Here is a 13,284-nt window from a genome sequence, read left to right on the forward strand (position 1 = left end):
TATTAGCATACCTTTTCCCCAGAGAATAAAAGCCGTACCAGATCCGAATAGATTGGGGACATTTTATGTTCCAAGAGTAGGAGGCTCGGAATCCTCGGTTTTATCCAACATGGTCATTTAGTGGTTGGTGCAAAGAAATTTGAGAAAATCCTGTGGCCTCCCAGTGAAATTTCTTGCATTTGCTTCTCCAAAGATGAGTTGAACAGTCAAATTGTGATTGCAAAAGAAGGAAAACGAAGAACTTAAAACAACAAATCCCCCAAAACGTCAGATTGCTCTCGATGAATAGATCAGTCGAGTTCAATCACACTAATAATGACAAACTTTGTGCTGCTGGTTCGTGAATGCCCAGAATGCTGTTTCTTCGAGCCAGGACTCTGGGATGAATGAATGTGCTCATATACAGCACCGGTATGTGTTGTATGTTTTGGCAGTTTCGCTCTCCCTTGTGATCTGCACAACTTGTCCCCGCCTCAGCCCGTAATACCTTGCAACTGGATCAGTTACTAGAATTCGAGGCAGCTGTCATTCAAGCCAGAGAACAGTCAGCAGCAATAGAGAACTCTGAAATCATTCGAAAATGGAAGACCACGAAGGACTATACTCCACAGTAATCTGGTTGCAGATGGTGCCAAAAATAAATAAATAAAGAACCAACAAGAACTGCTGAACGAATCGTATCAGCATGGCAAGCATAACCCAGAAAAAGAAAAGGAAAAACATCCCAAAAGATCAATTAACATGTAAATATAGGAGCGAGTTCAACAAACCTGAGTCTCCTTTACTGTATACTTTGCAAGCAATGCCTTCTTCTCCTCATCAGAAAGCACTTTATGCTGAGGAACAAAGGCGTGTTCTGTAATGTTGACCAATAACTCTGCCTCCTGTACCCATCAATAGTAGATGCAAGTTTAGCCACTACCCATCTTTTAATGAAACAACGTCATTTTTCCCTAACTCATATCAATCAAAAGAGACATGATCTGAATATGAAATAAATTTTATTCGTTAATTTAGTTCTCCATGATGTAAGGAGCTTATATAGAAAGTAGCATATCGTCGCATGTGAATGCTCAGTGAGGGGATACTTAACAGGGTCGTGGGATTGCAATGGCCAACAAATCAGAAAAGGAAAGTCTGAAGAGGTTAATAGCTCATAATTTGTAGGAAGATCAGCACTAGTACTAGCATCGGAAAGGGCAGGATTATGACCTTCGTAACGACTTCAAAGATCATGCTGCACTCATGCATTGCAATGAGTTCACATGAGCTCGTCATCTTTTCCGAACTATGCGTGCTTTTGCGTGAGTTTGCTAATAGTTTTACCGGGAAAAGAGCAGATAATCATTGCAAGTTTTTCAACATAGTATCATAAAGTGTGATGTTTTACCTCGAAAACATCCATACGGAAGAGTCTACCGTATTCAGACACAGCCTCTTTGCCAGCCGGAGTCAGGCCCTTTTGAAGAACTAAGATTGCACTCCACACCTTGTCCGCTTTCATACGAGTGATATAAGACTTTACCACGGACACACCAGATTTTTCTCCCTCCGGGAAGAACACGTAAATCTGATCAAACAAGAACCGGAGTTAAGAACAGGCTGGAAGAATTCTACAGGGCAACCTCAAGTCCTATACATGATCGACCGGAAAAACCAACAATGACGATATTAAGAAAGCGGAATTTAACTAACGGAGTGCTCAGATATCGATAAGATATACCCGATCGGAGGGATTATCTGCTTTGTCTTTGAGGACAAGAAGATCCTCCCTTTTCAAGTTGCTTCCAAACTTGTCAATGAAATCTCTTCTCGTCATCTCTAGCTCCGATTTCTCGACGGCGTAGCCCCTGTCCTGGAGCATTTGCAGGACTGTTCTCCGAGCTCTAAACAGCCTGGTGATCTCTTCTTCCGGTAGAGACATTGTTTCCCCGCTACAAAAATAATAATTCCCCCAAATAAAAAAAAACAAGATTTCATCTTAATGGACATTCAGATTGATTTAATGATCAAAATAGCAGAAAAAATTGGTGGTTCCCTGCAGCTGAGAAATGATCATGTACGAGATTTACATACATCAAATACGTGCATTATTTACAATTCATTGAGAATGTCCATCTCCAGATGGGATTCTAATCGAACAAAATGAACATCGATCCGATGAAGGAGATCGCTTACGGTACTCACCTTCAAAAAATTTTGATTTTGATTTTGATTTTTTTTTTTTTGGGGTGGCGGGGGGTAGGAACAGAGTTTTTCGTGTAGACAGAAGGCGTCGGTCGGTCGGTTCAAAGCACAGACAAAGCGACGAAGGTTTAGGGTTTTAGCAGCGAAGACGAAGGGGGGAGGGAGGGTTTGACTTTGGTCAGAGAGAGAGTGGGGCCCGAATTGCATGGGATGGGCCACCCGCTCCGTCGTCTTCTTTCCTTCTTCTATGTAATTACCGGAAACCCCCCGGGGCATGGGGGGCTCGAGCAATCTTGTCTAGCCCTGAAATTGTGCACATCATTCAATTATCCATCGACAGTCGACATGGTACATGCTACCACCTTGTCTAGTGATGACAATGCGGAGAAAAAAAAAAAAACCGTATCTGTGAATAACTGCATGACTTTTTGCATGATATAACCGCTTCAAATGGATATGGTGTGCATATGATTTTCAACTTTAAAAATCATTTGAGTGTAGTGTAGATTCTAATGAAAAACATCGTGAATGAAAATTGCCCTGCCACCTTTGTATCGACATACTTATTGTTCAGGCTCGTTATTCTGTCTCATTGTTCCAGCCCATTTTAATTTCAGGTCCCCTTGATTTCTTATCTCATTCAATAAAAACTAATAAAATTGGGGAAATATAATCATAATTAAAAATAAATTTTATTGATAGATTTCTACTCAATTATTAATTTAATCTATCATATTTTTATATGTTTTATTTAATTTAACTTCGCAATGCAATGCGGTGGGATAAATACGATTTTTTAGTGGTACACAGGTTATCACTTTCCATAATCGTTGACAATATAATGCGATCATGATTCTCGCAATGAATATACCATATCCGCACTATTGTCATCCCTAGCCATATCTCTGGTCTTCAATGGCCCCGATATTGGTGGTCATATTCTAGAAGATATGTGGTATTTTTCGGACCAAGTGTGATTTCAATGAGGTCTCTTAAGATTATTTAATCAAATTTAGGGGGCTCAAACCTATTTTCGATAGGACTAGTAACTCAATAAATCATGAAATCCAGTCACTTTTTAATTATAGCGCGAACTCTTTTTTTTCAATATAAATTCATGAATTATCATTTTTTTACTATATCTTACATCCATTAATATTTCCGTCAATCTTACTAACGTGGCTTAATAAATTTCAAGGGGCGACTGAGTGATAACCCATCACAAAGAAATTACAAAATAAACAAAAAAGGTAAAGGCTTGTTTGGTTTCAAAGTAGGATTTTAAAATCCTACTTTAACTTAATTCTACTTACAACAAAACAAAATAACTTATACAAAGTTAAAGGGTGGACTCCATTTATACCATTTTTTTTTCACAACAAAACAAAATAACTCATACAAAATCAAAGGGTGAACCTCATTTATACTACTCTTTTTTTAAATCAAAATCTGATTTTGAAATCATACTTTGAAACCAAACGCAGCATAAATGACCCAAATAATTCTGAAATTTGCACATTTTTTTCATATTTAATTTTAACTACATTTTCATATTTAACATTAACAATATTTTGACAAAAAAATTCATGAACTATCATTTTTCGCCACATCTAATCAGAAATTGAAATTTCAATCCTAAGGTGAGGGCTAGCCGGCAACTACCATCCCTACCACTTAGGATGAGGTTGTTATCACCTCTTCATGATTGCAACAAACTCACCCAGGATGGTGACCACAGGCAAGGCCTCCACCCCCGAGATCAAGCCCGTGTGAAGCGCATAATTGAAATTCACTTTCGAGGTTCAACTTGGGGGTTGAAGGTCTCGTTGTTGGCCACCATCTTTTGAGATGACATTGTTAGCAACATCAAGAAGGAGCAACGAGACTTCTCCCCCGGGGGTGATGACCGTGGGAAAGCTTTCCGGATAAATCAATTTGAAATTGAAGGGCAAGGCCTTCAGCACCAAGATCGAGCCCAAGATTAAAGGGCAAGACCCCATAACATGGTCGAACATACAATTATAAATCAATTTCGAGCTCCGGTGATTGGGCCCCTCATTCGCCGCCACTGCTCCCAAGATGAGGTGGGCCAGTAAGACCCCCATATTCGAGGTTGATTGGAGTTCAATTTTGGACTCGATCTTAGTGACATGGGTCTCATCGATGGTCACAATTCCTTGGAATGAGGTCGTTGAGAGATAATAACAACCTCATCAAAGATAAAGTGCCAATGACCTCACTCTAAAGGTGGTGGCTGCCGACGAGGTCCACACCCTTGAGATCGACTCCAAAATTAAACTCCAATTACATGATCAATCTTGGGCGCAGGGGGTATGCAAGGCGATTAGCATCCACGGGGATGAGGTCGGCATAACCTCAAGAGGCACCCACGACCTCATTGTGGGAGCCGGGAGGTGGTGGTTGCGGGTGAAGGCACCATTACCAAGATCGAGCCTGAAAATTAAAGCGAGGGTCCCATCCTCGGAGCCTAAAACTGAATTCTAACTTGAGTCAAGTATGGTTTTGGTCCTGAAAGATACCAGCGCCAAGGGTTTGGTCTCTCAAAAATTTTTGCCTCGGTTTTAGTCCCTCAATCACCATTCCGTAGAATGTTTTAGTCCTACCGTCTTCTTGCGCGTGCTAACCGTGACGGAAATCTCACGTGGCGGCTAAGCTGGACCTAACTCCGTTAATGACCCCCCAAATTGCCAAAAACGACGTCGTTACCTAACTCCGTTAATGACTAAAACTGAGGCAAGCACACAAAGATAAAACCCCATCGCTCCCTTCTTCTTCCAAGAGTGGGAATTGATCGAGATATGAGAGTCCCCGTCATGACCTCTCAACAACAGCAGAACAATGATTCCTCGAGCTTGGGGGAGAGGTCTACAACAATTGGGGTTTTGCCTTTGTTTTCCTCGAGGAGCTTATTCAAGTCGCGGACTGCGTCGACTCAGGCGAGTTACAGCCCGCTCAGGTGATATTGGCGCGGCTCAATCATCGTCTCCGCTCCCCCGTCGGGAAGCCACTCCACCGAGCTGGTTTCTTCTTCAAGGAGGCTCTCCAGTCCCTCCTCGTCTCAGGCTCGAACTGTTCTCCCCCTCAGCTCTCGACGTGGCCGGACATCGTCCAGAAACTTGGTGACGGTGTCCGACGACCGCCGCGGTGGAGGCCATGTCTGTAATGCTATGCTGAATCTCGAGATTCAAACTGTCAGGCTCTTGCTGAGGATTCTTGCATACATACAGTATGAGGGATTTCGAGTAACAAGCCTTGAAGGAGGGCTTTGAAGTATCGTTTTTGTTGTTGAGTATGAGGGAGAACGACGTCGTTTAGGGCGAGCAGGCATCAAGGAAGGCAACGACGTTGTTTTTGGTAATTTGGGGGTCATTAACGGAGTTAAGTCCAGCTCAGCCGCGAAGTGAGATTTCCGTCACGGTTGGCACGCGCAAGAAAACGGCAGGACTAAAACATCCGACGGAATGGTGATTGAGGGTCTAAAACCGAGGCAAAAATTTTTGAGGGACTAAACCCTTGGCGCTGGTATCTTTCAGGGACCAAAATCATACCTGACTCTTCTAATTTTGCATTCAATTTCAGAAGTGGGACCTTGATCACCTGTCAATTTTGGGGCTCGATCTAGGGTGAATGCTTTTCGCCTTTCAATTTATTAGGCTAAATCTCGGGGGTGGAGGGCGCCTTGCCTGCAGTCATCATTCCCTGGATGCGGTTGCTACCTTTCTTGATATCGTCGATTTGAGGGATGATGGCAACTGAGCATGGCCCCACACCACGAATAAGGTCGTCTGTCATCTCTCATCCGGATCAGATGTAGCCTCAATCAGGAGATTGAGTTTCAATTTCAAGTTAGATGTGGTAAAATATATATATATATATATAGTACCGAGACGGAATCAGTCCAGAATAACACAGTCGAATGAAAATATAACATAGTCGAATATGTTTATTTTGTAGTCGACTATGTTATCTTGAATATGTTCCGCCTCTAGACCGGATAAGCTTCCAAAAAAATTGATAATTCCTAAATTCATTTGTAATAAAAAGGACAAAAATCGTTACTTGTGTTATCTATCATTTTCTTTATTATCTTTAAAGTTTTTAATATATATATATATATATATTTAATGATGTGTTAGGCAGCATAAAACCTAGTTCCGGCGTTAAGCGAGTTAGATTATGAATCTTTTTGGCATGACAACCATTGACACAACCTGAGGGTGTTTCTAAAATTCCCCCTTCTTTTCATCTTTTTTTTTTTGACTGAAAATTGGAGAGAAGGGAGATCATTGTACCTCAGTGGAAGTTTAATGATAGTTTACGGTGCTCTCACGCGATGCTGCAGGTCAAAAATTCTTTCATCAATCTCTTGATTTATCATATTAGTTCACGTGACAATCAACATAAAACTAATAATAAAATCACTATTGTGTATAAGTTATGAATTCTTGACCGATAGTAAATGATTCAAATTTTCTAAAAAATTATACTAATTAATACATAATATGCTATTAAACTTATATTTTACGTGCCGATATTATTTTAAATTTTCAAACTTTATAATTAGAAAAACGTTATTATAATATAATAGGCTTTAAGTGCCCGTTAATAAAGTAATGAACTTTACTTGAAGTATAGAGTTCGAAATTTGTTAAAAACATCAGATGTTCTCATACAAATCATAGGCTATTACTATATTTCTTGTGTTTCACTGAAAAAAAAGGACATTTCCAATTATTAAAATTTGTGTTAAAATGAAACATATTAATATTTTTATTCTAAATGGCGGCAGACGCTAATCACAATATAATAGATTTTAAATGGTCAGCTACTGTGATGTAACGAATTTTACTTGAAGTGTTAATTTGAAATTCATTACAAGTATCACATAGTCAAAGCACAAATTTTACTTGAAATATAGGTTCGAAATTCATTAAAAGCACCACATAATTCCGGCAAAATCATAGACTAATATTGTATCTTGCGTTTAACCAGGAACAAATTTAAGACATTTCACTCAAAATATTTTTAAAAAATTTTAATATAATTTTGTTTTTGAATTTTTTTTGAGAAAATGTTGAAGGCTGAGGGTGGGAAAAATCGACCCACTCGCCCCCATAACATAAGACCACGGACCTGTAATCACTGTCTAGAGATGTTGCCCCGTTTGGATTCAGAGTTCGTTAATTTTAATTTTAACTTTAACTTTAACTCAACACACTACACAACAAAAATACACATTTCCCAATTCAAAAAATTTAACTTTAACTTTAACTCAACACACTACACAACAAAAATACACGTTTCCCAAGTCAAATTTATAATCACATCTCATTTGTCATTTTCCACAATCAAAATTAAAATCAAAATTAAAGTAACTTTAATTCTGAATCCAAACGGCCCCTCGAAGATTGTTACAAAATAAACTGGATGATTAATCAAATGGTCTAAAATGCCAATCTCCTACGCTTATGCTACTCCAAAAAGCCAAATCCGCACCAAGACCTATATTCCTTAAGTTCGGAGTATTTCTTGCCCAGCCTTAAAGTTAAGAAGGCAACCAAGACAACATTAATCTTTTACAAAATGGGTTTAGAACAAAAAATTTGCAGATCAGCATAATCATAGCTGATGACTATTGTGAATCCAGTTATCACCTCTCCCAAACTTTGGAAAGTCCCGGGCAACCCTCAAGTACAAATCAAGGTGTTGCAGCATTGGATGCTAGCCGAAGCAAACCATTTGAGTTCAGATCAGCAGCATTTTCAAGGTGTTCAAAGCCATCGTGCTTCTTTGTAGTCTAGCTGGGCTTAACTGATGGCACTTTGCAGCAAGCATCTTTTGTTAACAGACATGTAATATGTCATAAAACCCCTCATTGGAGCTTCAGGTCCTTCTCTGACTTACTCGGCTTTACAAGCCTACCTTGAGAGAAGACTGATCGTTAGACAGAGAGATCAGTCTCCACTACCGAATTGCTCTCGTATGTCCTTGAAGGATATGGTGGCAGATCCTCTTCTTTTGGCCTTTGGCTGTGAAGCATGTTCCTTCCACCCCGTCATATATATTACCTATAGAAGAGTGAAACCAAGTGTCATAAATTTATTCGTGAAACAGAAGATAAATGACCCCTTCTGTTGCAAGCAAGACCAGAACTAGTTCAATGGATTTCACAAATCCTAGGAACCTTTTTCTGCAATCTTCTGCTGGTATCCTCATGTAGCTATTTAAGAGGACCGTTTTCAAATTTTGTCCCAATTTCTTAAGAAGTAGAATAGAATCAAAAGGCTAAATTATGCTTTTTTACCTGGAAAGTGGCGGGAATGGTGCCGTCCTCTGCTGCAAACATTGACTCATATATTGCTGCAGTTGCTAGAGCTGTCTCTCTTTTCAGGATCTGATTTCATAGATGAATATGAAGAAGTTTAGATAACATCACTCGGAGTGGACGAGGTATATTGCCTTTTATATAAGTATTCTAATCCTCTCTCTTTTCAGGATCTGATTTCATAGATGAATATGGTGAAGTTTAGATAACATCACTCGGAGTGGACAAGGTATATTGCCTTTTATATGAGTATTCTAATTATCTATCTATTCTTATAGAAAGAAAAACTGGTGTCTCCAAGCAGTTATTCCCTACTCATATCCAAATTAAACCTATCATCTCTAACTATGGTAAATGATGATAATCTTTAACTATGGTAAACGATGATAAAGTAACACCTTAGGGGGCTGCAAAACTGTTCTCCACCAAGATAACTCCCATAATCTGTCCTCCCCAACTCTCCTCGAGTCCCAATTTTTACTCCCTTCCTTCCCTCTCTTTGGCAGTTTCAGATGCCCAATTCTTCTCCCTTCCCATTTTTCAACCATATAAATTTCATTTTTTTTTTCAATTTATTCCAATTATTCAAGAAAAAACTAAATGGTACATGCGGGTCTTGCGTCCAGTGATAACATAGTGCAACCAGAAATGTTCTCGATATCTTACCGCACTCCTTTGTAGAAGAGCATTTGTTTCTCCCATTGCACGGAGATGTTCTATCAGCTCAAAAGCTGCATAACAAAGCAGAAAGGAAACGAAAAATCAGAATATAAACAACACCCTCGAGTTTGAGATCAGAAGACTTGAGTCAAGATGCAATGAACATGAGGATTAAGGACAAGGCAGGATAATCCAATTCAAATAGAAACAGTTTTCTAGAAGCAGAAAGAGTGACAAACTTGAGTTTAATAAATTTCTCTTTCAAGTCCCGCCATCTTTAAGCAGAAGTATACTTCCACAATTGTCACAATTAAAGTCGTCATTTTTTCTGACTCAAATGGAATAATTTGATATTATTTTGCTGAAATTAGAAATATAAGCCCAAGCTTGAACATATATATTTTTAAGTCGAAGCCTGATCCTTAAATTCTTCACTATATCTTGCTATTTGCCTCTCTTCTCTCTGAGGTTCCCCCCTTTTTTCTGTTCAACCTCTCTGTTTTAGCTATATGGTGAGCCCACTCTATAACTTCAGAATCTCCATTAAATCGAACTTTAGGCCTCATAATTATATAGCAGAGAGCTATTTAGAATTCAGCAGGGTCAAGAAAAGAGTCAATCAGCAAGAAGCGTACTTCTAGATGTCATTGCTTACCACTCTTATATCTAACAGTGTATTCATCAACATCAACACCTGGGAGGGAAAATCCTGCCCTGGTCAAGAGATTACCAGCATCTCGAACCTTCAACCAAACAGAAAAATGATTAAGTATTAATGTATTCTGACTGCATTAATCCACAACAGAGAGCAAATTAACACTTTTGATCCACTTCAGAAAATCAGCCCAGAAGGTAAAATCTTATAAGGCTGCAAAAGTGGTCAACTTATCAACGAGTCATGAGAAAAGTCTTCCAGGTAAGCCTTATTAATACTGAAGGTCATCCATATTAAGCAAGCAAACCAAACCCTGCTAATCAACTTTATCATCCTCAGGCAAAAACTTCCTCTTCTTAAGTCTTCATCCTCTAAAATAGTAATTTAATAGGAAAACTATCTCAAAATAATGGGGAGTAGAATAAGTACTTGTGCTAAAGGTGATACTCGTGGACTAATCCCTCCTTCACGCTCCATTTGTGCTATAGTGCATGCTATTCTGAGTTCCCTATACATACAAAATACAGTATAGAGAAATTTGTCAGGCATATTACTCCTCAAAATAACATCTATCTCACAGAGGCAAGTGGGCATAAACAACTTTAATGTTTCTCCACCCAAAATAGCGGCTAGGAAAAGGCCATCAGGCTTCAAACCCAGTTTACACTGCCACAGAACCAGACAAGAAAGTTGTGATCAATCACATAGATATTTCTTAGTATTACTATGCTCATGATAACTGTCAACCTTATTAATCTGGAAGAGAACTTGCGAGTTACTTAGTTCTGATAAATATTAAGGCACTTATCAATGTCATGCAGATGACTAATTTATCAGTCCTTCAATTACTTAGGCAGAAATTGTAGGTCAGGGCATGCACTTTTTCTTGGATGCATTGTATTGATATATATTGCTTGAAGGCCAACCCTGGGGAATCAAAACATCGGTGCTGATGAAACTTTTTATGTGATTTGATACTTAAAAAGTTTTCTGAATTCATAATACAAATTTATCCTTCAGGAAGATGATAAAGAAAAATAATTGCAATTAATCATGTATATTAACCCTGCCACGTCCCAACTCCCAATGAAACATAAGTGCCACTACCATTAAACGCACTGCAGCACTAGTCAAGAAGTATTAGCTTGATCCCAAAAGTCTATATCCCTTGGTCTCCTTATGTTCCATTCTTCACCAATTTATGGCCAATATGACAAAACAGGAATATCCCAACACAAAAAAGTAAAGCCTGAAGCGTCATGCATGACATACTTACTTGTATCATTGCTCCAGGAAGATCATTTGTCCAATGTAGGCCCAGACAACTAATTACCAGATCTAGAGAGCTTCAAACCCACAAACACAACCTCTTAGAAGAATTTCACAATCATTCTCATTTATTTAGGAAAACAGACAAAACCTTTATTAAGGTCGAACCTTTCCTGGATAGGCAGAAACTCTTCATCAGCCACCACAAAGGATGTCTCGATGTTCTCATTGCCCATCTTCGGCTCAGACTCTTTACACAGTTTTATCATGTCATATGATGTATCCATCATAATGAGCTTTTCAATTGCACCTTGAATCAGAAAAAAGAAAACCGTAATCTCATATCAACAATCACTGAAGCTATCCTGGTCCCCACTGCAACATCAAAAAAATAAATAACAGAATATCCCACAGAAATGCATAAAGATGGGCAGAATTTGGCAAAGAAACCAACTATTTGCTATCTGTCAAGCTCATTTATAGGCCATCTGTAAAAGGTGCCGAATCTAAAATTAAGATACTAAACCAGTACAACACTAAAATAAAGGGCACCAGATGACTGCTAACACCCGAATTCCGATTATACCATGACCCAATTAATAAATTTTCAAAAACACGGTAAAAGATCAAACTTTTATAGAACTTCTACAACGAGCTCTCACCGCGGCCGCGAAGCAAACGCCTGACCGCTGCCAAGGAGCCGCCCAGACACAATGCCGTTGGAAATGTTTTCTTGCAGTCCTAAAAGAGGTAACAGCACGATTAAAATAGTGAAATTAAACCACAAAATAGAGAAGAAACACAGCGTCCGCGATCGAACCATCACTGAAAGCTCGCTACCAGTCTTACCTCCAAGCGGTCCAGGAGATTTTCAGCAACCGTGTCAGTGAGGGAATCCTGGGGACGCATCAACCACGCCGCTCGATCGCGCTGCCAACAATTGAGCGAAGCTCAGCAGCTTAGTAACAGATGTAACGACAGAATTGACGACAAGGAGAGGCAAATTTCAGTTCGTGTGGGCTTTACGTGCTTGCGCTTGAGGTCGCGGTCGAAGATCTTCACCCGCGAGCTTCCCTCGCTGTCGGTGGAGAAGCAGAACCGATCTTTTGGTAGTGTAGTGCCTGAGCTCCGCAGTAAGCGAGAAGAGGCAGAAGCAGAGCCATTGATCCTCCGGAGACGGAAGAGGAAGCCTCTCATTGTTGGTAGATCACCCAATAACTTCTCCAAGTTGAGAAGTTTGAGAATGGAAAGACGAATGTGAGCGGCCGCAGGCACAGAGAGAGAGAGAGAGAGAGAGAGAGAGATGGGCCAGTCGGGCCATTACCAGCCTACTGGGCCAAGGATGATGATATTCGGGGTATAATCGGGTATCCGAAAATCTAACGGGTTCCGAGTAATTCAATTCGAGTCCAATCGGCTCACTAAGTAAGTAAAGCTCTTATAGCATGAATTTTTTTTTCTTTCACAAGGTGTCGAACTCGAGACTTGAGAAATAAACGCCGAATCACTTGAACCAATTAATATTCGTAAAATACATAGATTTTCATTTTTGAGCAATTTCGACTTCTTCCCTCACTTTGAGTTCGAATCTGAATATGCTTCAGCAAAGAAAGGAGAAACCACCGAAAAAAAGAAAACCAAAGAAAATAAAAAAAAAATCATTACAAATATTTAAGAAAATTTTCGCTTGTAACTTTTTTTTTTCCTTTTTGTTTCACCTTACTATGCACTCTCGTTTATCCAATTTGATCCTAATACTGATAGAACCGTCAGCCAAAAACATATACTAGTTATCTCTAAATTCAATCATTTCACAAGGTGAAAAATGATATATGCAAACTCCATATTTTCTTCTAAGATTTAACCAATCCATGAAAAGGGGAAGAAAGAAAAAATATTTCAAGTGGTGGTGCAAATTCTACTTATAAGTTTATCCGTAATAGCCTCTTATTATAGCAAAGACTGTGAAAAATGAGATATAATGCAATGGTAGACATTTTTACCTGAAGGCATTCTTGTCTAAAATCAATAAGGTTTAAATTTGATCCTTGTTGAATGATATTTCTTGTGCTTTCTTATTTGGTTTTTATTTTTTCATTTTATTGTATTAAATTCATATACCTCCTTTATAATCGGAAAAATTTGCCGAGGGTTTAGTGATGCTTAG

General features: G+C 39.1%; 2 protein-coding genes across 4 annotated transcripts; both read right to left on the reverse strand.

The window, feature by feature from the left end:
• Window positions 1-138: 138 nt before the first annotated feature.
• Window positions 139-2,369, reverse strand: LOC116187078 (DNA-directed RNA polymerases II and IV subunit 5A-like). The gene is made up of 5 exons (XM_031515665.1): window positions 2,188-2,369; window positions 1,724-1,934; window positions 1,391-1,570; window positions 771-884; window positions 139-522 (listed from the first exon to the last, which is right to left on the reverse strand). Exons 2-5 carry the CDS (start codon window positions 1,922-1,924, stop codon window positions 397-399), a joined length of 621 nt encoding a protein of 206 aa, XP_031371525.1. The 5' UTR covers window positions 1,925-1,934; window positions 2,188-2,369; the 3' UTR covers window positions 139-396.
• Window positions 2,370-7,522: 5,153 nt separating this feature from the next.
• On the reverse strand, window positions 7,523-12,433 carry LOC116189216 (putative methyltransferase At1g22800, mitochondrial). Of its 3 annotated transcripts, XM_031518780.1 has the most exons (11): window positions 12,144-12,433; window positions 11,967-12,047; window positions 11,780-11,858; window positions 11,286-11,427; window positions 11,125-11,194; window positions 10,450-10,514; window positions 10,278-10,356; window positions 9,849-9,936; window positions 9,200-9,264; window positions 8,513-8,602; window positions 7,523-8,276 (listed from the first exon to the last, which is right to left on the reverse strand). In XM_031518780.1, exons 1-11 carry the CDS (start codon window positions 12,312-12,314, stop codon window positions 8,163-8,165), a joined length of 1,044 nt encoding a protein of 347 aa, XP_031374640.1. In that variant the 5' UTR covers window positions 12,315-12,433; the 3' UTR covers window positions 7,523-8,162. The 3 variants fall into 3 exon arrangements, with proteins under 3 accessions (XP_031374640.1, XP_031374639.1, XP_031374641.1); XM_031518779.1 differs by having other exon boundaries at window positions 10,278-10,514; XM_031518781.1 differs by lacking the exons at window positions 7,523-8,276; window positions 8,513-8,602 and adding an exon at window positions 8,656-8,706 and having other exon boundaries at window positions 10,278-10,514.
• Window positions 12,434-13,284: the final 851 nt, after the last annotated feature.

This window comes from Punica granatum, chromosome 8 (genome assembly GCF_007655135.1).
Source record: "Punica granatum isolate Tunisia-2019 chromosome 8, ASM765513v2, whole genome shotgun sequence".
Classification (NCBI taxonomy): Eukaryota; Viridiplantae; Streptophyta; class Magnoliopsida; order Myrtales; family Lythraceae; genus Punica; species Punica granatum.